Source organism: Camellia sinensis, chromosome 14 (assembly GCF_055761805.1).
Source record: "Camellia sinensis isolate YWXY chromosome 14, ASM5576180v1, whole genome shotgun sequence".
In the NCBI taxonomy this organism is placed as follows: Eukaryota; Viridiplantae; Streptophyta; class Magnoliopsida; order Ericales; family Theaceae; genus Camellia; species Camellia sinensis.
The window spans coordinates 7,203,566-7,231,392 of NC_138974.1; the positions used below are offsets into that span (position 1 = coordinate 7,203,566).

Consider the following 27,827-nt stretch of genomic DNA (forward strand, 5'->3'; position numbering starts at 1 on the left):
TCCAGGCGATATGGGATACATTCCAACAAATATAACAAAAAATGGCTTCCGCATATTAGAAAAGAAATTTTGCCCCAATCAGTGTTATGAAAGAAGGCGTACGCCTAGGCACTAGGCGCAGCTGGCGCAACTTAAGGAGGCCAAGGCAAGGTGTAGTAGAGCAGTCGTGCACCTTGAACGTGATTGGGAGAGGCGCAGTGAGGAGGCGGGCTTTTGTTTTTCTTCCTTATTCAGATCTAACGGCTCAAAATTGTGTTCCAAAAGGCTCCAGCACATACAATTACAACTCATGTACAATACAATACAACCCAAATCAGAATACAACTCAAATCAAATCCCTAATCTGTGTCAACTTCGACTGGGCTCCTCTCTCGAACCAGGTACTTTTCTTCTTCTTCTTCTTCTTCTTCACTGTTCGAACCTCTGTTGACAAATTTTTTTTTTTCTTCACTATTCGAAGCTCTGTCGATTTTTTTATCTTTTATTTTCTTTTTCTTCTTCGCTCGTTGGTTGCTGGGTTGGGTTTGGTTGGCTGAATTTCTTCTTCTTCTTCTTCTCTGTTGCTCGCTGCTTCGTTGGTTTTTTTTCTTTTCCCTTCTTCTTCGCTGGTTGTGCTTGTTGCTGGGTGAATTTTTTTCCTCTTCTTCTCCTCCTTTCCCTTCTTCGTTGCTGGTTGTTGGGTGAAATTTTTCTGTTTTTTTTTTTTTCCTTCTTATTCTATTTCTTTTCTTTTTCTTATTTTGCTAGTTTGCTCTCTGTTCTTCTTTTTCTTTTTTCTTTTTTCCCTTTGTTTTGAGCCTCGTCTCTGTTTAAAAATAAAATAAAATAAAATACAAATAATTAATTGGTCACATAATTACATTATACTAAAATTGTTTTTCTTTCATTTATTTTTATTGTTGTGTAGTAAGTACTAAGTAAAAAATGACATCTGAAAGTAATAGAAAAGATCCAACGTGGCAATATGCCCATTTGGTAGAGGAAAATAATTTAAATAAGTTTGAATGTAATTTTTGTGGCAAAGTATCAAATGGAGGTGTTTATTGGGTGAAACAACACCTCGCAAGAGGTCATAGGAATGTCAAATGAACATGTTGCTTGATTTCGATGACATGGACATGGAAGATGAAGATGAAGATGAAGATGTTGTTGAGATCAATGTCAATCAACGCCGTAAGTTGACAAGTAACAGCCAAGGTTCATTCAAATCCAAATCCAAATCAAAAATGCCAAAGAGAAAAGGGCCTATGGATGTTTACTTCACACCCAATCCTGAATCAGTGGTGAAAAATCGAAGAGACCAAGCAAAAGGGAAGCAAACCAAAATTGATGCAAATGTCCCTTACCAAAAAGAAATAAGAGCTTGGGTAGTGCAAAGATTTGCAACGTGAATGTATGATGCTGGTATCCCTTTTAAAGCAGTAAATTATGAGAGTTTTGGACCAATGATTAAAGCCATTGGGCAATATGGTCCTGGCATGAAGCCACCAACTTACTATGAAGTGCGGGCTACCCAACTCAAAAAGAAGTGAAACATACTGAAGATTTGATGAAGAATCATAAAGAGGATTGTACAAAATACAGATGTTCCATAATGGCTGATGGCTAGACTGATAAGAGAGGAAGGACATTGATTAACTTTTTAGTTAATTGTCCAAGATGAACCATGTTTGTTGAGTCGGTTGATGCTTCTAGCTATTCAAAGGATGGACGAAAGCTATTTGAATTACTAGACAAGTTTGTGGAGAAAGTTGGAAAAGAGAATGTAGTGCAAGTTATCACTCATAGTGCTATAGATAATGTGTTGGCGGGTAAGAATATTTCCTCCTTCCTTACATCAAGATTGTTTACTCATAGTTTGTTTTGTATTTAAAATTTAAAAACTTGAAAATAATAATTCTTCGTTATTGTTACATTATGGGGAGGTTTTTGGAAGCAAAGTATGAACACTTGTATTGGACACCATATTTTGCTCATTGCTTGGGCTTGATGTTAGAAGACATTTCAAGATACCTAGATTGAAAAAGACATTTGGAAGGAGTATTGCAGTACATAGCTACATTTACAACCGGCCTACGTTGCTAAACATGATGAGGCGCTATACAAATTTGAAGAATTTGATCAAGCCTGCAAAAACTAGATTTGCAACTGTCTTTCTGACTTTGTCTAGGATGCATCAACAAAAAAACAATTTGAGAAAGATGGTCACCTCCGAAGACTGGACCTCAAGCAAATGGGCAAAGGAGCCACAAGGTAAAAGAATGACACAAACTTTGTTGATACCTTCATTTTAGAATACTGTTGTGTTTGCCCTTAAGATCTCGGGTCCTCTCGTCAAAGTGCTTAGATTGGTTGATACCGAGAAGAAACCTCCCATGGGATACATCTATGAGGCAATGGATAGGGAAAAAGAATGCATTGCAAGTTCATTTGATCATAAAGAAGAGAAGTACAATGAAATCTTCGAAAACATCAACAAAAGATGAGATGTCCAATTGCATCGGCCTTTACATGTAGTTGCGCACTTTCTTAACCCAGAATTCTTTTACCCAAAAGCATTAGAGATGCAAAAAGATCATGAAGTGATGAATGAGTTTTATGAATGCATGCAAAGGTTGGTCCTAGATGTCACTGTTCAAAATTTGATCACTAATGGGATGAGTGTTTATACGAAGGCTGAGAGCCATATTGGCAAGCCTGTTGCGATTAGGCAAAGAAATACAAAGGCACCAAGTAATATATTATAGACTCATAGAGTTTATTTTTAGTAATTCTTTTAGTAAAACTTAATACTTGTTAACAATTATTTCTAACTAGTGATTATTGCAGCTAATTGGTGGGCATCATATGATTCTAAAACCCCAAACTTGCAAACTTTTGCCACAAAAGTCCTTAGCCTAACATGTAGTTCATTGGGTTGTGAACGAAATTGGAGTGTATTTGAGCATGTGAGTATTTAACATTCTAACTAATTTTTTGTTGAATGCAAATATTTTGTATTCTCATTATATAAAATTTAATATCTTTTTAATACTTGCAGCTTCATAGTAAGAAAAGAAATAGATTGGAACGTCTCACTGATTTAGTGTTTGTCAAATATAATAGAACATTGAGATTTAGGTATGACATGTGCAACACACTTGATCCCATATCTTTGCAAAATATTGATGAAAGCAATGAGTGGTTGCTTGAGAAGATGGATGGAGGATCAGATGAAGATAATGAGGTTGTGTTTGATGATGATGATGGCTTGACATGGGCCACTGTTGCTAGAGCTTCAGGAGTAGAAGTGTTAAAACCTATCACCTACTTCACCCACTAAACCTAACCCACTACACCACTACCACCTCACCTACTCCACTAAACCCACTACACCACTACCACCTCCACTTCACCTACTCCACCTACCACCTCCACTTTACCTACTCCATACCTACTACACACTCACCTATTCTCTTCCCACATCCTCTCTTCTATATATAGGAATCATTGTAATATATCAATATAACAATCAATAATACAATTCTCTATTTCTTTTTATACATTGAATTCTAACATGGTATCAGAGCAAGGTTAACAACTTAGTAATTCCGCTTCACCGGCGGACGGCAACCTCGCCTTGGCCGTCCGCCGGACAAACCCAAATTTCCTTAATCTCTCTCTCTCTATCTATCTAAGCCATGGCTCTGCAACTCTGGGAGACCCTTGAAGATGCGATCACCGTCTACACGGGTCTCACTCCAGCAACTTTCTTCACAGGTCTCGCTTTGGGTCTCGCTATCTACTATGTTCTCTCCAGTCTGTTTGGTTCCTCTGGTAATAATCAACGTAAGAGTTCTAGGGAGTTGCAGGAGGAGATGCAGCCTCTTCCCCCTCCTGTTCAGCTTGGTGAGGTCACTGAAGAGGAATTGAAGGTCTACGATGGTTTTGATCCTAAAAGGCCTCTTCTTATGGCGATCAAGGGTCAGATCTATGATGTCACACAGAGCAGGATGTTTTATGGACCCGGTGGCCCATATGCTCTATTTGCTGGAAAAAATGCTAGCAGAGCTCTAGCAAAGATGTCCTTTGAGGAGCAAGATCTAACTGGAGATATCTCTGGTCTTGGTCCATTCGAACTCGACGCGTCGCAAGATTGGGAATACAAGTTCATGACCAAGTATGCGAAAGTTGGGTCTGTTAAAAAGACAGTACCAGTGACTGATGGGTCATCGAGTGGGGAAGCTGTCGAGACAACTGACCGCGATGTTGATGATCAGCCTACAGACAATGGTCCATCTGAAAATGCAGCTACTGGAATCACAGAAACCGAGTCTGCTGTTGATGCCAACAAAGAAGACTGAGGAATGTTGTTATCCCTACCGTATGAAGTGAAAGTAATGTCTGGGTTGCCTCTTTTTTGGTGGGTCATTGCTTGCCATGTTGATCATAGCTATTTCTTTAATCAAACCCATACCCACTTTTTGATCAGGCTACTCTAAAATATTATCCCAAAACATCCACCACCCACGTTCTTTCACACTTCTTTTAATATATATATATATATTACAATAATGCACCCACTCATTTCTTTATTTGTTTTTTCTTTTACTTCCTTTACCACCACTCACCCATGTGACCCACGATGCTCAGATTCTCCAACCTATACTTTTTCTTTTCATTACTCTTGTTCCCCACTTTCTTTATTTTATATATATATATATATATATATATATATATCTATCTATCTTTTTTTATTATATTATATTTAAAAAAAAAAAAAAAAAAAACATCATCATCTCTCCTCCGTTTGATTTCAAACTCCATTATTTTTATTTATTTTCTCCAAACCACTTTCCTTATTTCCCCCATCTTTCATTTTTGATTTCACATATATTTTTATTATTTCTTCCTTTATTTTTCTTTCACATTATTTTTAATCTTTTTCCAATTCCATTCATACCATATAGCTTTGCACATCAAACCATATTTTATTCATCTCAGGGATCAACCCCGATCACAATTTTACACAAAAAAAAAAAAAAAAAAAACACAACAACAACAAACCACCACACAACACCAAATGCTTTGTTTTCTTTTCTGCAGCCGGCCACCACCCGACCTCACTTCTTCACCTATTCCGCCGGTCTTTTCTTCTTGCCTCCGTCCTGGGCGGCTCTTGCCGGTGTTGCCTCCGTGTTTCCCCCTCCACTGGGCACGATCACTACTCCCTGCTCCTCCACTGCCGCATATGGCGGACCTCCAAATCGGAACATCACGGTGGCCTTCCGCTTCAGCTCCTTATTTTCCGCCTTTAACACACTAATCTCTGCTCACGCATCCTTATACATGCGCTGAAGCAGAGCTAGTTGGGCGTTTAACTGCTGCACCTCATTTGTCCTACTCTGCAGCCGGTGCGACAAGTTTGTGACCGCAGTCATGGTTTCTACGCATGACTTCAAAGTATACTGATTGGCCTCAATATCAGTTTGCACCGCCATTTTTTGCTCCACAGACCGCATAGGAAAGTTCAACGGAGCAAAACCAGCGGCGCTTGGTTGAGGTTCAAGGGCCACCGCACCGGTTATTTCTCTTGTGGACTCGTTGAGGTCGGGAAAGAGAGTGAGCAGACCACGGGACGAAGAGGCCATATTCTGGGTAGCTGAACGGGAAGAAGAGGCCATTGTTCAGATGTTTCAGAATGCAAATATTCAGATGTTTCAGAATGAAAATGTTCAGCGGTTTCAGACTGGTTTGCACAGCCTCCGCCTCAACCTTGGTTTAAATAGCCAGGGCCGATCCGCGCCTCGCGCGCCACTTGACGCCAGACGACAAAACGGGCGCGCATGCCAATGTGGTCACGCGTCTCGCCATCATGTCCGGCACACCTTTTTATGGAATGGGCACGCCTTTTGATGGCACGCCTTTTTATGGATTTGGCACGCCTTTTGATGGCACGCTTTTTGACAGATTGGGCACACCTTTTGAGGGTGCGACTTTTTAAGGGTCCGACAAGACTCTGTAAACTGTCCCGACATTGATTCCGGTTAGCTCCTTTATGGGTCCGACAAGACTCTGTAAACTGTCCCGACATTAATTCCGGTTAGCTCCTTCATGGGTCCGACAAGACTCTGTAAACTGTCCCGACATTGATTCCGGTTAGCTCCTTTATGGGTCCGACAAGACTCTGTAAACTGTCCCGCCATTGATTCCGGTTAGTTTCTACAAGGGTCCAGCAAGACTCCGTAAACTGTCACAACAACTGTCACAACATTGTCTGCTACAACGGTCTGACATGACCCCATAAACTGTCTTCTACATCGGTCTGACACCGCCATCCAGTGTCCTCTACAACGTTATGACACCACCATCCAGTGTCTTCACCAATGGTCTAACACGACCATACAGTGTCTCCTATCCTCTTTTATTTTTATGTATTTTCTTGTTTTGTTACTCTCTCCAAACTCAAGTTGGTTAGTTCCTATCCCCCTTGAGTTTGCGGGGGGCTGTTAAAACCTATCACCTACTTCACCCACTAAACCTAACCCACTACACCACTACCACCTCACCTACTCCACTAAACCCACTACACCACTACCACCTCCACTTCACCTACTCCACCTACCACCTCCACTTTACCTACTCCATACCTACTACACACTCACCTATTCTCTTCCCACATCCTCTCTTCTATATATAGGAATCATTGTAATATATCAATATAACAATCAATAATACAATTCTCTATTTCTTTTTATACATTGAATTCTAACAAGAAGAAAGTAGCCATGCAAGTAGAGCAACAAGTTCACGCTCAAAGGCACAACCAAAGATATCTAAATTATCAAGATTAACTCCACTTCAATTAATAGATGAAGAGGAAGCGGGCTCAAATGACATAGATGAGGAAGATGTTGAGGGATATAAATCAACTGATGGAAAAGAAGATGCTAGTTTGCTTGCCATTGACGTTGAGGATGATGATTGACTGACCTACCTAACCTACCTTTTCTTTTGATATTGATGTTTTTAAGTGTTAAGACATATATTAGTATTTATTGGATATTTATGTTTTGGATGTTTAGCGTTTATGTTTTTTTTTTAATTTTTATATTTATTTTATTGAATGTGGATTATTTTATCTTTGAAAATTGGAATGCTATGTAATATGCACTTTCATGACTTTAAGAATTATTCTATAATTTGTCTTGAATCTTGATTACTTTTTATTTTTAAAAAAATTGTCTTAGTACTATGAATGATTAGTCTATGTTAATTTTTCTATTTTTACTAAGACTGTGTGCCTTACTTCAATAAAGCTTACGCCTCGCCTTGCGCCTAGGCCTCGAGAGACCTTCAGCGCCTTAGTGTGCCTTGAGCCTTTAAAAACACTGGCCCCAATTATATTAAGAGTCCGCCTTGCTTTTGTTTTGTTAGGCCTTTGGTAGTTGAGGACTACTGGCCGATCACTACACCATCCTATTTGGGACGAGTTGGGATAGTGACAGGAGGCCTCCCTCTAAGGCTGCAATTACCTTGGGGAGTCTTGCCTCAGATAGTGATACCTGAGGCTGCAATCACCTTAGATTGTCTTCCCTCAAGAGGAACACCTCAAGTACTCATGCCTTGGAGGTGGGGCAACAATGGTTTTCTGACGAGGGTAGTACCTCAATGTGTCAACTTGGGTACTGGTACCACGGTTAGGGGTCGACATTGGCCCATTAGCCTGCCCGACCTGGCCTTATTTTTTTAGGATTTGGAAAAATTGTTTTAGCCCCATAGGGCTAGGCTAGCCAATATTTTTTACCCGATATATTAATGGGTTAGGCTTGGAATTTATACTTTCAACCTAGCCTGACCCAACCTGCTATTAAATTAATTAATTAATTATAATATACTTTTTTTGTTGGGATCTAGACTTTATCTTTATTGATTTTATTGAAACTCCCATTTGTGGTGATGCTTGATTGAATTTATTTAAGAAATTCTTTAATTTATACACAAAATTCTTTAATTTATAATGATGTCAGTATATTTATTTAAGAAATATAATGTGATTGAATTTAATTATGAAATATTTTCATTTTTTTTTTTTTAACATATAGCATGATGGGTGGGCTTGGGACTCACAATTATTTTTTGGGCTAGGCTTGGGTAGATGCAAAGGCCCAATGTTAGGCCCAGGCTGGGCCTAGTTTGGACAGACACAAAGTCTTATTATGTAATGCTAGCTTGGTCCGAACCTGGTTCATCCCAATGAATGCCCACCCCAACTGCGGTAGGTCCTACCTCAGGTACTTATACTGCAGGTAGTCTTTTCGAATCCAGTAAATCAGACTCCATTTGGTTCTTTGTTGACCCACTTTCCTTAGGATTTTGCCCATACTCCAATTATCATAAATATTCCCCTAGTTTAGGCTACTTAAGTGAGAAAGTCAACATTAGGACTTCTGCCCCTCTACACTGTCCATCTTCAACGCGTTGTCTTAAAGAATGATCTTCCCAAACCAAATTGCTGCAACTGAGATAATTCAATTTTTTTTTCCCAGTCAAGTCATTTTTTCTTGAAATAAAGCGTGTGTCACGTTCTTAGTACCTATATAATTTACTCAGCTCTCTCTTCCCTAATTTATGGAATTATATATTTCATAACTAGCTTTCTACACACCATTTTTTAGTTCATGTGTCATGTTTTCTAGTTTCTTTATTCCACATGAGTTTTTTTATTCCACGCAAATTTTCTATGTGTAATAGGATTTATTAGAAAGTCTTTCATTTTCTTAATTTCATTTTAATTTTGAAATGAATCAATCACATAAACAGTCATGTCATGACCTGGGCTGCTGAAGCAGGCTGTGAACTTTTGAATTGTGTACGGGTCTTTTAAAAGGTGGGTGAAAGGTCTGGCTCTAGAAACATCATGAAGACATTTATGGCATCCCAAATCAAAATTCATAAATTGGCTTATGCATAAATGTCACTGCCAGTGGACCATAAAATACTTTGGGATTTAATCATCATCACTTTAAATATCACTAGAAAAGGGAGAAAAAAAAAATTTGAAGGGAAAACCCTTCTTTTTGTTCAAAAGTGATTAAATGAATACTATTATTTTAACAAATGAAAAGTTCCTCATGTTGAGTTCAAACTGATAGCAAATTTTTAGTAGCATCTTTTACAGAAAATTCCGTCCCTTCCTTTTTGTTCAGAAGTGATTAAATGAATACTATTATTTTAACAAGTGAAAAGTTCCTCGTGTTGAGTTCAAACTGATAGCAAATTTTTAGTAGAGTATCTTTTACAGAAAATTTTGAAATATATGCTTTTTAAATATTTTGTTTGCTTTACCTGCTTTTTCCCCTTGGCAAAATCTGTTTGTTGTTCTGAGTGAGTTTTATTGAACATACATGTTCCTTAAGTGATTCTAAACCTTGTGATCTTAGGAACCAAGAGAATACATTGGACGGGTTGCCAATTCAACCATCAACACAAAATGTCCTATAAAAACAAAATGTTCTTAGAAAAGCACTTTCTACAGAAAATCCAGTCCAAATGGGGGATGGTCGGAGTCCAGCACTTCAACCCTTGATTTTTTCCAAAATATTGTTTTCCATTCTTTCAACTCAGTCTAATGCTCAGCTATGAAAAGATAAACAATGCTCCTCAACAAGAGGAAATCCGCGATTTAGATGAAAACAAAGCAAGATAATTTGCCAAATCAAGAGAATATACCAAGGTCACTCTCCCACATCCCTACCACTGTTATTGACTCTATAAACTCCAAAACCTTCCTATGTAGAAGCAAAATGCACGTTGTGCGAAGATATTGGCATATGCAAATTTAGCTGGTTTTCTTCAACAGAAATTTCATGTCAATACTTTTCTCTCGAAAACACAAATTAATTTCATGGTCCAAAGCTATTTATAAAACACAAACCAAGGGAATGGATTCTGTTAAAACCTATCACCTACTTCACCCACTTAAACCTACTCCACTAAACCTAACCCACTACACCACTACCACCTCACCTACTCCACTAAACCTAACCCACTACACCACTACCACCTCCACTTCACCTACTCCTTACCTACTACACACTCACCCTCTTCTATATATAGGAATCATGAATCATTGTAATATATATATAACATTATATCAATCAATAATACAATTCTCTATTTCTCTTTATACATTAAATTTCTACATGGTATCAGAGCTATAAGATTTAGGCCTATACTCCTTTCTTTCTGGCGGGCAGCCGGCCGGCAACCTTGCCTTCGCTGCCCGCTGGGGTTTTTTCTACACATACATTCACTTTCCTACTGCTGCACCTCCACAACCGGCAGACACCACTGCTGCAACTGCACGACTGAGCTACCATACAGCCTCCAAACCGTGACCATGCACACATGAACAACTTTTTCTCATCATTCTTCTGGGAGTTCTCATCAATGGTGTCTGAGATCATTGTTACAGTGTAGACCAGCTCTATTTGCAGATCCTTTCTCTGTCCGGTTGTTCTTTCATATCGGCCAAGAGCTTGCCTTATTGGTACAGTTGGGTCAGACTCTTGTGGGGTTGAACATGAAGCACTGCTATGCGCTAAGCAGCAGCATCGTTGATCTGCTTGTGGAGCGCCTATGGCGATGTGTTATGCTCTCGGGATTTGGCATGCAACTCTTTTTTTTTGCAACTTACCTTCCATAAGGAAGCTGTTGGAAGAACTTTGGCCGCCCAAATGATGGGTCGTTGCTTTCTTCATCGCCATGCTTCCCTGAGAATACAGATACGGGTTCTAGTTCTAGAATTTATTTTCCATTGTCTTTTTCTGTCTCATTGGCAGTTTGTGTTTTAATGTGGCCATGCATCGACATCATGCATCCATATCATGCATAGGCTAAGCTTTTAGTTTTTGAGTCCGTCCACTTTCAGTTTTACCTTTTCTTCCATGGTGTTGAAGCCTCGTGTTCTGCATGTGATGGTTAGGTCCCTGTTTTCCTTGTTGGGGTGGGCTAAGATTCCTTGGATCTCTTTATATTTGGTTTGCTTTTGACAGTTCAAAGTTTGTGGCCTTGTTTTCGGGGGCTTTGGTCCTGGCAGCAGATTCTATTCAGAACAACTTTTGAAAAAAAAAAAAAAAAAAAAAAATCATCTCTCCTCCGTTTGATTTCCAACTCCATTATTTTTATTTATTTTTCTCCAAACCACTTTCCGTCTTTCCCCCATCTTTCATTTTTTATTTTAAATATATTTTTATTATTTTTTCTTTATTTTTTTCTTTCACATTATTTTTAATCTTTTTCCAATTCCATTCATACCATATAGCTTTGCACACCAAACCATATTTTATTCATCTCAGGGATCCACCCCGATCACAATTTTACACAAAAAAAAAAAGCAACAACAACAAACCACTACACAACACCAACAGCTTTGTTTTCTTTTCTGCAGCCGGCCATCAACCGACCTCACTTCTTCGCCTATTCCGCCGGTCTTTTCTTCTTGCCTCCGTCCTGGGCGGCCCTTGCCGGTGCTGCCTCCGTGTTTCCCACTCCACTGGGCACGATCACTACTCCCTGCTCCTCCACTGCAGCAAATGGCGGCCCTCCAAATCGGAACATAACGGTGGCCTTCCGCTTCAGCTCCTTATTTTCCGCCTTTAGCACACTTATCTCTGCTCGCGCATCCTTATACATGCGCTGGAGCAGAGCCAGTTGGGCGTTTAATTGCTGCACCTCATTTGTCCTGCTCTGCAGCCGGTGCGACAAGTTTGTGACCGCAGTCATGGTTTCCACACATGACTTCAGAGTATACTGATTGGCCTCAATATCAGTTTGCACCGCCATTTTTTGCTCCACCGACCGCATCGGAAAGTTCAACGGAGCAAACACAGAGGTGTTTGGTTGAGGTTCACTGGCCACCGCACCAGTTCTCTCTCTTGTTGACTCATTGAGGTCGGGAAAGAGAGTGAGCAGACCACGGGATGAAGAGGCCATATTCTGGGTAGCTGAACGGGAAGAAGAGGCCATGTTTTTTGAGTTGCTGAGTGTTTCAGCGAAGTAGCAATTTCAGACTGATAATGTTCGGAAGGGGAGTGTTTCAAGATTTGCAGCTCTTAGAGGCAATCTCTCAGAAAATGAAGAGTTTTTCAGAAGTTTTTTCCCAGGTTTTTTTGTCTTCGCTTCTGCCTCAAGCACAGCCTCCGCATTGGTTTATATCGACACTAACGACGCGGCCGACACGCCATTCTGTCGCTCACGTGCCTCGCCGCGTCTCCAGCTCACCTTTTGATGGCTCGACGCTTTCTGTCGGGCACGACTTTTGATGAAGTGGGCGCGCCTTTTGAGGGCGCAACTTTTGATGGCACGTCTTTTTATGGATTGGGCACGCATTTTGATGGCACGTCTTTTTATGGATTGGGCACGCCTTTTGATGGCACGCCTTTTGAAAGATTGGGCACACCTTTTGAGGGTGCGACTTTTTAGGGGTCCGACAAGACTCTGTAAACTGTCCCGACATTGATTCCGGTTAGCTCCTTCATGGGTTCGACAAGACTCTGTAAACTGTCCCGACATTGATTCCGGTTAGCTCCTTTATGGGTCCGACAAGACTCTGTAAACTGTCCCGACATTAATTCCGGTTAGCTCCTTTATGGGTCCGACAAGACTCTGTAAACTGTCCCGACATTGATTCCGGTTAGCTCCTTTATGGGTCCGACAAGACTCTGTAAACTGTCCCGACATTGATTCCGGTTAGTTTCTACAAGGGTCCAGCAAGACTCTGTAAACTGTCACAACATTGTCTGCTACAACGGTCCGACATGACCCCATAAACTGTCTTCTACATCGGTCTGACACCACCATACAGTGTCCTCTACAACGTTATGACACCCCTATACCGTGTCCTCTACAACGTTATGACACCACCATCCAGTGTCTTCACCAATGGTCTGACACGACCATACAGTGTCACCTATCCTCTTTTATTTTTATGTATTTTCTTGTTTTGTAACTCTCTCCAAACTCAAGTTGGTTAGTTCCTATCCCCCTTGAGTTTGCGGGGGGCTGTTAAAACCTATCACCTACTTCACCCACTTAAACCTACTCCACTAAACCTAACCCACTACACCACTACCACCTCACCTACTCCACTAAACCTAACCCACTACACCACTACCACCTCCACTTCACCTACTCCTTACCTACTACACACTCACCCTCTTCTATATATAGGAATCATGAATCATTGTAATATATATAACATTATATCAATCAATAATACAATTCTCTATTTCTCTTTATACATTAAATTTCTACAGATTCAATACCCACCCTAACCAGAAAATCATGAGAAAAATAAAACATGAAAAGAATGCAAAGAAACCAAAAATATATATTAAAAAAAGAAACTTCTACTTACATTTTTTATCAAGCTAACACTCCCCTTCACATGCAACCCCGTGATACAAAGTATAAGAAGCTCAAGAAAAGCTAAATTCAACGAAGTAACGATATTTGGACATTGACATGATTTTAAAGAGAAACTAATAGGAATCTTATATAATTATATTTCTAGTATTATTAGAATCTTATTTTATGATTATTTTCATGTTTCCTAAAAATTTTATGTAAGGGTATTTTGATAATTTTCATATTTACTGACATGGGCTGTAGGATAGATCATCTTGTGAATCAAGTTATTTAATTACTTTTATTTATAGGTCTTAAATCAGTTTTGGAAATATTTTTAGTAGTTTCCTTTTTTAGTTCTAGTTGGAATGGAAAGTCTCTAAAGTCTATATAAAGCAATGCAATGCTTCTAATTCAATAGAGTTGACATTTTAACAAATTTTAGGAGCTTTGAAATTTTCTTATGGATTGTGTGATGCAATCAATCAAACCCTAGGTGTGATGCCTAAGGGATTTAAGGAGTAATTTTGATGCAAGACGATTAGGGACAGCGCTAGATTTTGAAAACAGAGGTTATTTGAAGGCCTAAATAGTGAGTAATTTAGAATTTCAAAGGTTAAATTGAAGGCTAGGATTACGGTTGATTTGGGGGTGATTGGATAGAGTTTTGAAGTTAAAGTGCACTTTCAGAGGGCTGTGAATAGTAAATTGAAACAGAAAAGAAGAAGAGAAGATAGGTCTAGGCAACGCACCTAGATTCCGTAGGCATCACACAATCCATAAGAAGCCTCAAAAGCTCTGAAAAATTCTCTAAAATATCAATTCTATTAAATTATAAGCATTACATGGCTTTATTTAGAACTAGGAGACTTCCTAAACAAACTATAATAAAAAAAAAGAAACTATTATAATATCTTTGACATTCACAACTAATCTAAGACCAAATAAGAAACAAAAACAAAAACTAATTAAATAGCTTGACCCACAAGACGACCCATGGATGACCCCTACAACCCATGTTAGCAAATATGAAAATTACCAAAATACCCTTGACATAAAAATCTTATAAAATCTAAACTAATCATAAAATAAGACTCTAAAACATAATTATATAAGATTTCTATCAATGTCTCTATAAAATCATGCCAATGTTCAAGTATCATCACTTCTTTGAATTTAGCTTTCCTTGAGTTTCTTATATTCTGCATTAGATTCCTAGATCTATCTTCTTCTTCTCCTTCTTTCCCTCTTGTATTTTCTGCACTTTAACAGTCCCTAGACAGTGCCAAAATCTCATTTTTTTTCATGCTTAAACTCTAAACCATTTATTAGGGGTGTGCAAAATACCAAGTAAACCAAAGAACCAAACCAACCCGACCTCATTGGGTTGTTTTGATCTAGTTTTCGAGTACATGGATTTGGTTTCGGGTCTTCAAATCATCAACCCAATAGGATTGGGTTAGTTTTTGGTTTAGGCATTGCCTAAACCGGACCAACCTACGAACTAAACCTATATATATTATGTAAAATTCTATATATATATTGACATGTCTTCTCTTAATTGTTGTTGATATGTACCATTCATAGTTGGACTTTACTATACCATTCATAATTGTTGTTGGTTGTGTTTAAGCTCGAGTTGGACTTTACTATACCATTCATAGTTGTTGATATGTATTAAACAATATTTTGTTCTTTATTTGGGCTATGTTTAAATGTTACAGACCTGTGTAGTGAAACTGTGGTACCAACTTGAACCAACCCGAGCTACATTGGGTTCGGTTGCTTCTAGACTTCTAGTGCATCATATGTTTGGTTCCGAGTTGATCATGATTGGGTTGGTTCCGAATTTGGTGCCAACCAGAAGCAAACAGAAGCATGAACACCCTTACCATTTATTACCCTATACAAGCCCTACATGTCCCATATACTTTAATTGCAATTTTAGCCACAAATCTAATTAAAATCAACCCAAAAACCCACTATTGCTTTTGTCCCTAATCATCTTGCATCACCCCGTCTCATACATGGAGAGGCAAATACACTTGGTGAATAAGGTGCACAAAGACAAGCAAAATGAAGTGCATTGGGAATGCCAAGACTTGATAATGCAATCCAAATGCAAATCAAGGATTAAATTGAGGGAGAGAAGACATGCCCCAATTAGCGGTAAAACCCCCAAGGGCTAGTGAGAGAAAACAAGCTCTGCTCCAATCACAATGTCTTTAATCAAAAACTAAGTACAATGGGTATTACATCACCTATTTATAGACTACAACTAAGCTACAACTACTAGGCCATCTAATCATACACTTGAGGCACTTATTCTACTACATCAGTACTCCCCCTTTTTGAAGAAACCTGTCCTCAAGTTTATGCAGCGTAAGTAAACTCAATGTAACACTACTCATGTAACCGTAGGTAAGGAACAAGTGATGCATTTCCTTGCTTAAGAATAAACATGATTCTCACAACCTAGCCGTCTACAAATACATTGAACTTCATCCTTGCATCCTTGGCTCAACAACCATAGGTGTGTCCATACCCTCTCGTTAAGACTCGGACGGACCCCCACTTTCAAACCCCGACACCTACAACAGCATACTTGTGCAAAAGAGTACTCATTCTATCGGAATGAGACCAATGGGCTAGTAAATGACATCTTCCAAAGCAAGGCTGAGAAACATTGACACAATGATAGGATGGACGATGCATCCACTAAGCAAAAACACGAGTAGTTGATCACAAGCTGGAATTCGGCATTGCAAGCCTTCTGTCCTTCCTTCAGACACAAATGTGAACTACGCACACAAGAAGCAACCTAGTCAACTCAAAACAGCTTCCTAAAGAGGGCATGAAAGGAGTCCCAACGACTTATCAAAAAAAAAAAATTTATGTGAAGTTGTGAAAAAAATCCCGAATGTGCACACAAGAAGCAACCTACTCAACTCAAAACAGCTTCCTAAAGAAGGCATGAAAGGAGTCCCAACGATAAAGCATCAAACAAATTATTTGAAGTAGTGAAAAATATCAATGTCATCTTGCAATGCGACAATTGATTTACTCATTTCTTTCAACTCATCTCTTTGATTATGAGTTGGATTTGGATAGCATCATTGCTCCTTACAATTGAAAACAATTTCCTCAGCTTCTTCACCCAAAGTCAATGCAAAAAACTCTCCTTCCAATAGAGAAATTACCTCAGCTTCTTCACCCAAACTCAATGCAAAAACTCTTCCTCAATCACCTCATTATCAAGCAAAACTAAGAGAATGTATCAAGCCAAACCAGTAACACTTCTCTAAAGTTGCTAAAGACTGATCCAAGGCACAAAATAGGACACTTCAGCTGTGAGACCACACAGATACAGCAACTACACATGCAGCAACTCAAACCAGAACAAAACAGATCGCAGCAAGGAAAGTCAAATGCAAAGTGAGATCTGAACAGAAAGCAAGAGAAGTCATACAACAATCACGACATGCAGAGCAACAGAAATCAAAATCAACAGGTCAAGGCTCAACACTGAACCTAGGTCAATGCAGACAGCAAAGAAGAATCGTGATCAAGATGTATCACAAGTTGCAATCGCGTTATCACAATCCAAAATTGAACGAAATTGGAGAATCGAAGTCACAATCAGCAACAAGATCCATTTACAGCTCGCAAATCCAAGAACAGATCTAGGTCAAAGCTCAATCTGCGAAGTCGAATCCATATCACAAAAACAAATCGCGAACTCAAATCTTAAGTAGCAACTCAGATCAGGACTGATTGGACGTAAGACAAACTCAAACTCAACTTTCGATTGTCTACGGTTTCTCGTACAACTTCTGTGAACTCAAATTCCAGCTCCTGAAGACAAATAGGATCTTAACAGAAGCAATTGGATCAAGTTGGATCTCCACCGTACTTTCAGATCAAATTTGGATCTCCACCAGGACTTCAGATCTTGACTAAGACAGGTTCAGATCGAACTTGGATCTTGATTAGGGCTTCGGACTGAAATCAGTTGCTGCTAACCAGAGATGACCACTAATTGAAGCTAGATTGGCAAGAACCAGGTAAAAAATCTCTTCCAATTATTACAATCAATGCAAGAATTGTAATCACAAATCAAAACCAAAAGCTCTGTGAGTTACAAACCAAGTCTGGTTATACAAGCTGGGTAAAACCCCCAAGGGCTACAGAGAGAAACCAAGCTCTACTCCAATCACAATGTATATTCTTTAATCAAAAACTAAGTACAATAGGTATTACATCAGCTATTTATAGACTACAACTAAGCTACAACTAATAGGATACACTAAAGGTACTTATTCTATTACATCAGTTGAACCTATGACCTCTAGGAACTAGAGTTCTTGTACCATGTGACACGGTCTTGTGTAGAACTCAACCTTAAAAGTTACATTGTGAAATGAGGGTACCCTCACACTTACGCACTGCACATCCTCATTGTACCTAAGCAATGTGGGACTCTGCTTCACATTTTAGATCAATCACCACTAGTCCCAAAAACTTAAGCTCTTAGGAGATGAGCCCAACAATGGCCTTGTTTGGTAGGGCTTATTTCCAGCTTATTTCAGCTTTTAGCTTAATTTAAGCTATTTTGATGTGTTTGGTTTAGCTTAACTGTTAGAATTTACCTTCACCTACACCACTACCACCTCACCTACTCCACTAAACCTAACCCACTACACCACTACCACCTCCACTTCACCTACACCACTACCACCTCCACTTCACCTACTACACCTATATCTCCTATATAAGGAGCCTCTCACATTTGTACTAATAAATCAATCAATTCAACAATCAATAATACATCTATTTTTTACATGGTATCAGAGCTATAAGATTTAGCCTATACTCCTTTCTTTCCGGCGGGCAGCCAGCCGGCAACCTTGCCTTAGCTGCCCGCTGGAGTTTTTTTTTAACACATACCACAAACACATACCAAGAAGCTCTCCACGCCGCCGCTGAAGACAGTGTCGGAAACCGACGACCTCGTGAAGCCGAGGGAGATCACTCCCCTCTTCCACAGAAACCCTCATCGACCACCTACACCACTACCACCCAACTTTTTTTTTCTTATTTTATCACACATATTTCCAAAGGAGACAGCCCATGTGAAGAGAGAGATACCCATTACACAACAACAACACTTTACACAACACCCATATTTTATTCATCTTCGGGATCAACCCCGATCACATTTTTACACCAAAAAAAAAAAATACAACAACACACCCCCGGTGGGATTTTTCTTCTCTACTCTGCTGCAGGCCTCTTCTTCTTGCCTCCGTCCTGGACGGCCCTTGCCGGTGTTGCCTCCGTGTTTCCTTGTCCACCGAGCACGTTCACTCCCCCATACTCCTCCACTGTCGCATATGGCGGCCCTCTAAATCGGAACATCACGGCGGCCTTCCGCTTCAGCTCCTTGTTTTTTGCCCTTAGCACGCTTATCTCTGCTCGCGCATCCTTATACATGCGTTGGAGCAGAGCCAGCTGGGAGTTTAAATGCTGCACCTCATTTGTCCTACTCTGCAGCCGGTTCGACAAGTTTGTGACCGCCGTCATGCTTTCCACACATGCCTTCAGAGTATACTGATTGGCCTCCACATCCGACTGCACTGCCATTCTTTGCTCCACCGACCGCATCGGAAAGTTCAACGGAGCAAACTCCGGGGCGCTTGGTTGAGTTTCCAGTGCCACCGCACCAGTTCTCTCTCTTGTTGACTCGTTGAGGTCGGGAAAGAGGGTGAGCAGCCCGCGGGAAGACGAAGCCATTTTTCTGGGCTACAAAATGTTCCACAGTTTCTCTCTCCGAAGAGACAGAGTTTTTCAGAGAAGGGTTGGTTTCAGAGGTTTCAGAATGGTATGCCTCAGCCTCAGCCTTCGTCTTGGTTAAATAGCCAAGGCAGCCACGCGCATCGCGCGCCTCTTGCCACCAGCCGACAAACGGGCACGCAAGCCAAGGCGCCCACGTGCCTCGCCATCATGTCCGGCACACCTTTTGATGAATTGGGCACGCCTTTTGATGGCACGCCTTTTTATGGATTGGGCACGCCTTTTGAAAAATTGGGCGCACCTTTTGAGGATGCGATTTTTTAAGGGGTCCGACAAGACTCTGTAAACTGTCCCGACATTGATTCCGGTTAGCTCCTTTATGGGTCCGACAAGACTCTGTAAACTGTTCCGACATTGATTCCGGTTAGCTCCTTTATGGGTCCGACAAGACTCTGTAAACTGTCCCGACATTGATTCCGGTTAGTTTCTACAAGGGTCCAGCAAGACTCCGTAAACTGTCACAACAACTGTCACAACATTGTCTGCTACAACGGTCCGACATGACCCCATAAACTGTCTTCTACATCGGTCTGACACCGCCATCCAGTGTCCTCTACACCGTTATGACACCACCATACAGTGTCCTCTACAACGTTATGACACCCCATACAGTGTCCTCTACAACGTTATGACACCACCATCCAGTGTCTTCACCAATGGTCTGACACGACCATACAGTGTCTCCTATCCTTTTTTTATTTTTATGTATTTTCTTGTTTTGTTCCTCTCTTCAAACTCAAGTTGGTTAGTTTCTATCCTCCTTGAGTTTGCGGGGGGCTGTTAGAATTTACCTTCACCTACACCACTACCACCTCACCTACTCCACTAAACCTAACCCACTACACCACTACCACCTCCACTTCACCTACACCACTACCACCTCCACTTCACCTACTACACCTATATCTCCTATATAAGGAGCCTCTCACATTTGTACTAATAAATCAATCAATTCAACAATCAATAATACATCTATTTTTTACATTAACAATACAGCTTATGGTTTTTTATAAGTCAAAAATCAATTTATTCTTTGAATGGGGGAGGAGAAGCTTAATTTATAAGTCAAAAATCAACTTATGTTCACAGCTATAAGCTGTTAGGCTATAAGTTATAATCACTTTCCCACAGCTCTACCAAACGGGACCAATATATATCAAGCTATCCAACATCCTCACTCACGTGCAAACCTGTCTAGCTTTTGGAGTTAAGTTCTAGCCAAGACTGTGTCACATGGTATCAAAACTGGACGTACCGCAGGGATGGGTAAAATGCATGTCTTGGGCCTTACATTCTAGATGTGAGGGAGGTTGTGAGCAAAGTCCCACATTGTTTGGGTACAAAGGGAATTTGCAGTGTAGAAGCATGAAAGCACTCACTTGACGAGCTAGCTTTTGGAGTTCAATTCTACTCAAAACCATACCACAAAAACATGCTTAGTGCCTAGTGCAAGGAGGGAAATGAGAATGAGAAGAGATTGAAAGAGCATCAATCAACAAAACACCTTGAGGCACCACCAAAAGCCTATAAAATGTATATTTAAGTATACATGTGCATCATAAGGTTTTGATGCCAAAAACAGAAAAAGAAGAAAGAACTAAGCTAACCATTTTTTATCTAAATAACCATATAATACAAACAACCACACCTGGGCCAAAGAAGTCAAAATCTACAGTATCCTCCAAAAGAGGCAGTGTTGGAGTGATGCTCACACCACTCCTAGACCAAAGATGCCCAAACCCATACACTTTTCCCTACTAGGACTACAATCCTGCAGCTCTCCTTTTAGGAGTAATGAGAAATACCACTCAAGCAAAAACCTAGTAGTAAAAAGCCATTCCTATATAGAAGATAACTAAAAGATCAGATTTTCTATCACTTAAGTTACATGAATGATTAGTTGAATGCACATTAATACCATACTATAAGGAACAGTACAAGTAGGTAACAAATTTACTTACAGAAGATCATTTATTGTAAACTAGAGGATTTTGTTATTGTGTCCTTTAGGGCAAATGTTAAGAAGCTTAAAAAGATTGCACATACCCTGTGAAAGTGAGTGCAATAAAAAAATGTATAATCTTTTTAACAAGACCCTTAAGTAGAAATCATCAAACCTGATTTTCCAATCGTATATTGAGAGCATCAATATTGGATATGCTACCCTTAGCTGTGGCATCTTGTGCAATAGCTTCTATCTGATGATATATGACATCAAACAATACTAAACATGAGAAAATTAACCACAGACAACTTAATCTCTATATATTTATCATCAAAAAACCAATATGTTCATAGAAATAATAATTAGATAAATATATGCATACATAAAGTTAAACAGTAGGATAGTGAAGGGTTCTTAGTTTCAGGAACTATGCATCCAAACTACAGTTTAACCATAATCACATTCAATAGACTCTAACACCTTATATATCATCAAGATTTATCCAAAAGAGCCAAATTCCTGCATTGAAGATATATGTCACCAACGAAAGAGAGATAAAATATGAGCTCCACTAAGCAAATATAGGTAAGAAATGAAAGATCGCCTAACACTACTCTCAATATTTTCATCGAAGGAAGAGAAAAAATGACTATCAGTCAATGCTGGTAGAAAAGATTTCATTGATTTCAGGGCTATTTTTTAAGTTTTTAATAATTTGAATTCCCAAGAAATGAAGGTACTAAAGGGACAGAAAAAGATGCAATTGGATTACAGTTGGGTTTGGGTGGTCCAAACATATCCAACTGTTGGATTCGTCTAATTCTCAAGTCTAAAGCTCTAGGACAATGCTAAACATTGATATTTCCCAACTTCAACATGGTGATAGATCAATTGGTCTTGGGTAGGCTATACTATGGTTGTTCACGAAACATGGCCTCACACACTACACACAAGAAAAATGATCCCTTTTTTTGCTTTTTCCTTTTTTTTTTTAATTTTATTTATTTATTTTATACGTAACACAAAGCATTAGGCATGGAGTACTGGTTTGTTTGTTTTTTTGTTGGATCCTCTTCATGTTAACAGAATCAAGAAGAGAATTGTTGAAGATTCACATTAGTTAATTCTGTTTCGTTAAAAATTGTTTTCCTTTAATAATTCACTATGTCAATGCCATCAATTGTATATATTTTCTCAAAGATCTTTTGATTCAACGTTGTTATTCACCAACCTTTTCTTTTCTCTATATGTTTATCTTTAGAGAAATGCCATATGCACAGAAAAGTGCACCAAAAAAAAAAAAATAATGTGTGATCTGGAATGAATTTGGACTCCACATTAACTTTATGTGCACCTTTTTTGTACATGTAACTTTTCTATTATCATTATTGTTTTTAGGTTCATTCATTTCTGATTATTTGGTGATTTTCTTCATATTTTAATGATCACTCTTATAGTCCTATTGTTTGGACCAACACGAATCTAGAAACTAGGGAAGTGAGATTGTTTTGTTAATTTAATGTATCAAATGATGTAATTTAAATTTTGTTTTTTATTCTAATCAATTATATTTAAATTAAGAAATTATGCACAAGCATCATGTGTGACATTATTGTTACTATAAATAACCCAAGACAGTTCATGATAATTGGATGTGAGCTATTCCAAACATCTTAGCATTCACCTTGAAAGGAACTAGTTTGCAGCTTAAATTGGTTGTTACTCTTCGCATTGCTCCCTGTTGACACCAACATCTTCAATGTCCTAGATGTGTCCTCTTAGAAGATGCATGAACTTTAGGATAAAACTTTTGAGAGGTGAGCTAATACAAGAGATTTGGGTGAAGTCAAGCTAAAATGTTGCTCTTCATTCAAAAAAAAAATCCCTCTCCCAATGTGTTTTTTGTCGTAATTCTATAAGCCCTTTTTTCCTACTACAATAACTATATTAAGATCACTTAATCTTCTTCTCATTGAGTAAAATAATTAAATCTTTTCAAGAATTACCCATTTTCTCTTGCCCTAACTTTTTTTTTTAATTTATATTGAGGACCCAATGATAACTCACATCAGCATTGTGTCAAGTAGATAGAATAAATAAGCAAAGTTTATTGAAAAAATCTAAAAAAAGATATAAAGGTGCATCAAAACTTACAATGCCCTTATAAAAAGCAATCTGAGGAACTGTGTATTTGGTTCCAAGTTTGGACTGTTCATCCACTACATTATTCACTACACCATAGAAAATATCACCATTGTATTGGTTTCTGCAAGCCCGCAACTCCAATTGAACAACTGCAAGTTCCTTGTTTATATTCAGAAGATAATCATCAAATAGCTTTCGATGAGTACCTGAACAAGATATAAAAACAATAATCAACCATTCAATAAACGATTATCAACTAGTAAAGCAGTACTTCAAAGTCCAAACATATATATTTCTTGTTAGTCCATTCAAAAAAAAAAAAAAGAGTAAACCCAATTGTTTTGTGTTGGATAGCAAGAGTAATATATAATATAGAAATTAAAATTACACGGCCACCACATTAATTGAACCTACCATAGGCATCATGTCAATATAAACTTTAGAAATAAATTCATGCATATTTGAGTTTTTTTTATCATTTTTTCCTCCTGATATAAACATTTTTTATGCTTCAATTAGTTTCAGTGGCTCTCAAGTGCACTCAAATGTAGATAGGTCAAACAAGTTCTCAACAATTGAGAACTTAAATCTTTCAATTATATTGTGAGGCTCCTTAGAGCATTATAATAACACAGGAACTGCATATCTAAGGGGAACACACACACACACACACACATGACTGCACAACCTGTGCAGCATGGGTACTCCAAAAATATTGTCATACAAGTGTTGGATACTTACCCGATATGGGTACAAGTACCAGTATGCTGCATGCATACAGGGTACGTGAAAATACATATTTGGTAATTTTTGAATGTTGGGTAAGGCTTGTGTAATGATCAAGAAAATTTTTGAACTTTTAATTAGTATAATTGAGCTCCAATTAAGTTTAATTAATTGTAATTAAACTTAATAGTCTTTTCACAATCTGAGAGCTCAGATTCACAATCTGAAGTGGAAAGCATTGAGGATGAGCAGGCTGATCATGACTGGGACCTCAATAGTCTTTTCAATGCTGATTGTACTATTGACGGTGAGGATATCGAGAAGGTTTCCAACTCTCTAAATCAGGTTAGTCCTTCATTTAACCAAAATTTAACATTTTCATCTCCTCATAAGGGGGTACAAGCTATTCCAGATTCTTCTATTTTTGGGGAAGGGGCTAGGGGTGGGGTTCCAGTGTTTCATTTTTCCAGACTGATTTGTCCTGTTCTTGAGGTCTCATCAGTTGATATTATTGAACAAGGGGTTACCTCTGAAATCCCTGGGGCCATTGTGAATGAGTCTACTATTGTGTCTGAGTCCTTACATGCTAATATTTCTCATGGTCAGGTGCATGGCAATCAAGGCAAGGTCTCAGGCAATCATTTTGACAAGGGGGTACAAGTTTTTAGTGAAGGAGAGGAAACGGAAAGATGGTTGAAGGAGTTGAGCAAGTATGAGACTCGCCCAATTGAGGACAAGGACGTCCCTTTTATGCGGTTACTTCAAGTTATGGGATTGTCATTAGTAAAACTCAAGGGGACTCCTGGACCATTTAGTAAGAATAATAGGATCACAAAGGAGAAAGCTGTTAGAAAGGTAGGAGAGAGTAGCAAAAAGGGGGCAAGGGAACTAAGGAATTTAGCAAGTTCAGTTAATTATGAGGGGAGGCGAGAGGAGGTAAGGGGTGAAAATGTTTCCCAATAAAGATTATTAATTGAAATGTAAGGGGTTGGGTTCTCAGAGAAAGAGGAGTGTTATTAAGGATTTTCTAAGGAGTCATCAACCGGACATAGTTGTTTTTCAAGAATTTAAAGTAGAAGTGTGTGATAGAAGGTTCATGAAAAGTCTTTGGGGAGTTAACGTAGGAGATGGGTTTGTTTGCCTTCAGTTGGTAGATAGGGGGACATTTTGGTTGTGTGAGATAAGAGAGTTGTTTCTGAGTAAGAAACTATATTGGGGGAGTTTTCACTATCAATTAGGTTTAGGAATCTTGACAGTACAGAGTGGTGTTTGACTAGGGTTTATGGACCTAATAGGCCTTCTAGGAGAAGGGATTTTTGGGAGGAGCTATATGGGTTATTTGGGTTGTGTTCCCTAAATTGGTGTTTAGGGAGAGATTTTAATGTGGTTAGGAAGAGTGCAGAAAATCTCAATGGGATTAGATCTACTAGGGGTATGAGGGACTTTGATTTGTTTATAAGAGAATACGAGTTGGTGGATCCTCCTTTGTGTAATACAAGATTTATATGGTCTAATGTGCAAGAAAATTTAGTGTGTTGTAGGCTGGATAGATTTTTATATTCCTTGGGGTGAGAAGGGTTTTTTCCAATTTAAGGTAGGAATCGCTACCTAAATTAATTTCAGATTATTGTCTTATTGTGATAGAAAGTTGCCCATTAAAGTAGGGACTGATGCCTTTCAGATTTGAGAACATGTAGCTAGAGCATCCATCTTTTGAATGAAATTTTGAGGAATAGTGGGCCAATGCTAGTTGTTATCGATGAGAAGGTTTTAAATTTGTAAGAAAGTTGAAGATGGTCAAGGAGAATGTGAAAAGCTAGAGTAGGGAGGTTTTTTGGGAATTTGGAGTTTTCAAAGAAAGAGGTGGTGAGCATAATCGAAGAGCTAGATTGCTTCGAGTTGCAGGGGGTTTAGCTGAGTCAATTAGGAGGGAAAGATTTGAGTTGAGATTGAAATTGGAAGAGTTGGTTTTAGGGAGCAAATATCTTGGGCTCAAAAAGCAAAGGTCAAATGGTTGAAGGAAGGGGATGTGAATTCAAAAAAAATTCATAGGGTGGCAGATGGGAAAAGAAAGAAGATGTTCATCAAGAGATTAGAAGTGAGCCTAGGGGTAGTGGAGGAAAGGGAGAATTAGATTGTTAGTGGAATTTATGGCTTCTATTCTAAGCTTTATTCAAAGGAGGAGTTGAATAGACCGGGGAGTGGTTCCCATTGATCAGACAATTGCATCGTGGCTTGAAAGGTCATTTGACGAAATGGAGATTTGGGAGGTAGTCTTCGATTGTGAAAGAGACAAAGCTCTAGGTCCGGACGGTTTTTCCATGACCATCTTTCAGGACTGTTGGAAGGTGGTGAAAGGGGATTTGTTGGGAGTTTTTTCAAAATTTCATGAGTCGGGGGTTGTTAATTTGAGCTCAAATGCCACTTTCATTTGTTTAATTCCTTAAAAAGTGAATGTTGTAAGAATTTGAGATTTTAAGCCCATCAGTTTAGTCACATTACTTTATAAGATTGTAGGGAATGTTTTATCAAAAAGACTAAGGATTTCTTTGGGGGAGACTATGTCTGTGGCGCAAGGGGCTTTTGTGAAAGGAAGACAAATCCTAGATATAGCCTTAATGGCAAATGAAGTAGTGAAGGAATATAGAAGTCTAGGGAAGGAGAGACTTATTTTTAAGGTGGACTTCGAGAAGGCATATGACCATGTGGATTGACAGTTTTTGTATTATGTAATGGGCAAGAAGAGTTATGGTGGGCGGTGGAGATCTTGAATTAGTAGATGTTTGTCAACGTGCAATAATGGTAAACCAGGGGATTGCTTCAAGGCTTCGTGAGGGTTACAACAAGAGGACCCACTATCTCCTTTTCTTTTTATTTTGGTGGCTGACATACTGGGAAGGATGGTTGATAGAGCTAAAGAAGGTCTTTTTGAGGCAAGAAGAGTTATGGTGGGCGGTGGAGATCTTGGATTAGGGATGTTTGTCAACGTGCAATATGTCATAATGGTAAACCAAGGGATTGCTTCAAGGCTTCGTGAGGGTTACAACAACAGGACCCACTAACTCCTTTTCTTTTTATTTTGGTGGCTGACGTACTGGGAAGGATGGTTGATAGAGCTAAAGAAGGTCTTTTTGAGGGATTGTAGGTGGGGAGGGAGGGGGGGCGGGGGGATAGAGTTAGTGTGACACATTTGCAATACGTGGATGATACCATATTTTTCTCTTCAGCGGATGAAAGTCAGATAGTTCACCTTTATTCGATTTTGAGACTTTTTGGGATAATCTCAGGGCTTAAGGTTAATTTGGAGAAAAGCTATATAGTGGGCATTAATATGCAACAAGATCAGCTTCAAAATAAGGCGGCACTTTTAGGATGTGGTATAAGTCACTTCCGTTTAAGTATTTAAGTCTTCCATTGGAGGGCAATCCTAGAGTGAAGCTTTTTGGAATCCAGTTGTGGAAAAGATTGGCAAGAGGTTGGAAGGGTGGAGTAAGGCTTTATTGTCACATAGGGGTAGATACACATTGGTTAAGACGGTTTTGAGTAGTATTCCTATTTATTTCTTATCTTTGTTCAAGATTCTGAATAAGGTGGCAAGGGCACTTCAAAAGTTGATGAGGGATTTTCTTTGGGAGGGCAAGGATGAGGGGAAAAAGGATCACCTGGTGAATTGGGATTTAGTTTCGTTACCTAAGGAGAAGGAGGGTTTGGCTATTGGTAACATTTTGGCTAGGAACATGGCCCTTCTTGGCAAGTGATTATGCAAGTT

General features: G+C 39.0%; 1 protein-coding gene and 1 pseudogene across 2 annotated transcripts in view; one reads left to right on the top strand and one right to left on the bottom strand.

Annotated features, from left to right (window-relative positions):
- LOC114321671 (uncharacterized) overlaps positions 1-27,827 on the bottom strand; it is a 47,550-nt gene that overhangs the window by 13,438 nt on the left and 6,285 nt on the right. Inside the window, exons 2-3 of the mRNA XM_028268872.2 lie at positions 23,342-23,538; positions 21,360-21,440 (exon numbers count right to left, since the gene is read on the bottom strand). Coding sequence (XP_028124673.1) covers positions 21,360-21,440; positions 23,342-23,538 — 278 coding nt within the window. The remainder of the gene's footprint in view (positions 1-21,359; positions 21,441-23,341; positions 23,539-27,827) is intronic.
- Positions 3,293-4,469, top strand: LOC114312241 (membrane steroid-binding protein 1 pseudogene; annotated as a pseudogene). The gene has a single exon (XR_014351285.1). The product of XR_014351285.1 is annotated as a membrane steroid-binding protein 1 pseudogene (transcript).